The sequence below is a fragment of the Etheostoma cragini genome, chromosome 10 (genome assembly GCF_013103735.1).
Source record: "Etheostoma cragini isolate CJK2018 chromosome 10, CSU_Ecrag_1.0, whole genome shotgun sequence".
In the NCBI taxonomy this organism is placed as follows: Eukaryota; Metazoa; Chordata; class Actinopteri; order Perciformes; family Percidae; genus Etheostoma; species Etheostoma cragini.
Window position 1 is genome coordinate 15,659,858 of NC_048416.1, and position 2,638 is coordinate 15,662,495.

The window sequence follows — 2,638 nt, forward strand, 5'->3', positions numbered from 1 at the left end:
AAATGGTTCCTCGTTCAGCAGATGTGGGCTATCTGGTCACTAAAGTGGTGGCTGTTGATGTGGACTCTGGACAGAATGTCTGGCTCTCCTATAAACTGCAAAAAGCCAAAGACAGGGCGCTGTTTGAAGTGGGCTTACAGAATGGAGAAATAAGAACTATCCGCCAAGTCACTGATAAAGATGCTGTGAAACAAAGACTGACTGTTATAGTGGAGGACAACGGGCAGCCCTTTCGTTCAGCTACAGTTGTTGTTAACGTGGCGGTGGCGGACAGCTTCCCTGAAGTGCTGTCTGAGTTCACTGACTTTACACACGACAAGGAGTACAATGACAACCTGACTTTTTACTTAGTGTTGGCTTTGGCTGTAGTTTCCGTCCTCTTCATCACGTGTTTAGTAGTTATTATATCAGTCAAAATCTACAGATGGAGACAGTCTCGCATCCTGTACCACTCCAATCTCCCTGTGATTCCATATTATCCACCACGTTACTCAGACACTTTGGGGACAGGGACTCTCCAACACGTGTACAATTACGAGGTGTGCAGGACGACTGACTCCAGAAAGAGTGACTGTAAGTTCGGCAGAGCTGGTAGTCAGAACGTGCTGAAAATGGACCCCACTTCTACAGGGACGATGCAGCGGATACAGAGTGAAAAGAACATCCTGGATGAACCAGACTCTCCTCTAGAGGTTAGAAAACTGTAACAAACACAATGTTTTATTTTGATACAAATCAGTAACCATGGTATTGGTGCATTCATTCCATAATGACGTGTCCTGCAGTAGCAATCCTACAAACAGCATTTATAAATGCCTAATGAGTTTATGTTGATGTGTCACTGTTCACACTCAGCACTATGGACAGCGACACTTAGAGCTGCTGACAGCAGTGCATGTATCCATGTGTTCTGTTTCTATGTTTTGTCCTTTCTTCATACCTTTTAATAAAGTAGACTATGATTCGAAAACACTGTTTTTATATTTGCACAATTCAAACATGTTACCTAATCACTTAGGCACAATAGTATCACACTATATATGTTGGTAAATATTGGTTAGATATGTGAAATAATTGGCCAGCTTTTCCTTGTTTTTAGTTTCGTTGTATTGCCAGAAAACTTTGCACTATATGTCTTTATATCACTTGTTGTAGTTTGTATTTTCAACTCAAAGGGTCGCTGTTGGCAAGCGCGTAGCTGTTTAACTAGATGTTATTTTTTCTGTCTGTGTCCTGCCCCTTCGTGTACATACGGTGAAAATCATCGGAGAAAGACAGAATACACAGTCCGCGCTCACGAGGAGCACTGTAAGGAATTATTGAACGGGACATATTGTTTTCATTATTACAGTTGAAGTGTGGATGTTTTTTTTATCTACTTTGTCACTGACTGCATTGGGGATGCTTTGGTTTTAATGGTGCAGGACACGACCTCAGACAGAACAATGAGACGGCAAGTACTGTTGTTTCTCTCGGTGCTATGTCTTAGCGACGTGCTCGGGCAGGTCAGCTACTCTATTCCCGAAGAAATGGCGAAAGGCTCCGTCGTTGGTAACATAGGGCATGATTTAGGTTTAGATCTGAAAAGGCTGAAATCAGGCAAAGCTCGTGCCTATACAGGAGGCAGCGTAGAATACATCGGGCTGAATAAAGAAAGGGGAGTCCTCCTTATCCAAGAGAGGATAGACAGAGAGGCTTTATGTGGAGAGACGTCGCCTTGTGCTTTACATTTCCAGTTAATTCTAGAAAACCCAATGGAACTGTTTCGTGTAACAGTGGAGATCACCGACATAAACGATAATAGCCCTATTTTTACTAATGCAGAAAAACGCTTTGAAATCAGCGAGTCCGCTGTGATTGGCTCGAAATTTATATTAGAAAAAGCGATTGATTCTGACATTGGGATGAATGGATTACAGCGATACTTACTTAGTCCCACTGATAACTTTATATTAAAACTAGAAAATCAGGCTGACGGAAGTAAAAAGGTAGAGATGGTTCTACAGAAGCCTCTAGATCGAGAAAAGCAAGACCACATCTCACTGTTGTTAACTGCTGTAGACGGAGGGGATCCGCAGATGTCAGGGACAATGCAGATATTTGTCAATGTATTAGATGCGAATGACAACGCACCTACATTCGCAAAACCGCTGTATAGATCCAAAATACTAGAACATTCTCCCAAAGGCACCAGCATAACGACTGTAAGTGCATCTGATAAAGACATCGGCTCTAACGGTGAAGTATCGTATCTGATATCCACCAGTAAACGTATTTTATCTGAACTGTTTAAGATTAATTCGAAGACAGGTGAAATTATCCTAATCGGTGAAATAGATTATGAAAAGGCAAAAATGTTTCAACTCGATATTGAAGTTGTAGACAGCGGAGGACTCTCCGATTCCACTAAAGTAATAGTTGATGTTATTGATATAAATGACAATAATCCTCACATGAACATTGTTTCTAAATCAGAGTCTATATTAGAGGATTCACCTCCAAACACTGTTATAGCTATGTTAAGTGTGAATGATCCAGATTCAGATAATAGTGGACAGGTAGAGTGTAACATAGAAAGTAGCATTCCCTTCAAAATACAAACTTCATTAAATGGATTTTATACTTTAGTTACAGAGGT

General features: G+C 41.0%; 2 protein-coding genes across 6 annotated transcripts in view; both read left to right on the forward strand.

Annotated features, from left to right (window-relative positions):
* Positions 1–844, forward strand: part of LOC117951604 (protocadherin gamma-A4-like) — a 3,939-nt gene extending 3,095 nt beyond the window's left edge. The window contains exon 2 of the mRNA XM_034883378.1: positions 3–844. Coding sequence (XP_034739269.1) covers positions 3–707 — 705 coding nt within the window. The 3' untranslated portion in view covers positions 708–844. The remainder of the gene's footprint in view (positions 1–2) is intronic.
* A 276-nt stretch (positions 845–1,120) lies between these two features.
* The window catches only part of LOC117951263 (protocadherin beta-16-like), a 122,438-nt gene continuing 120,920 nt past the window's right edge, over positions 1,121–2,638 (forward strand). The window contains exon 1 of one of the 5 annotated variants that reach the window (XM_034882892.1): positions 1,121–2,636. In XM_034882892.1, coding sequence (XP_034738783.1) covers positions 1,416–2,636 — 1,221 coding nt within the window. In that variant the 5' untranslated portion in view covers positions 1,121–1,415. The remainder of the gene's footprint in view (positions 2,637–2,638) is intronic. The other 4 variants (XM_034882885.1, XM_034882890.1, XM_034882886.1 and 1 more) reach the window with 4 other exon arrangements.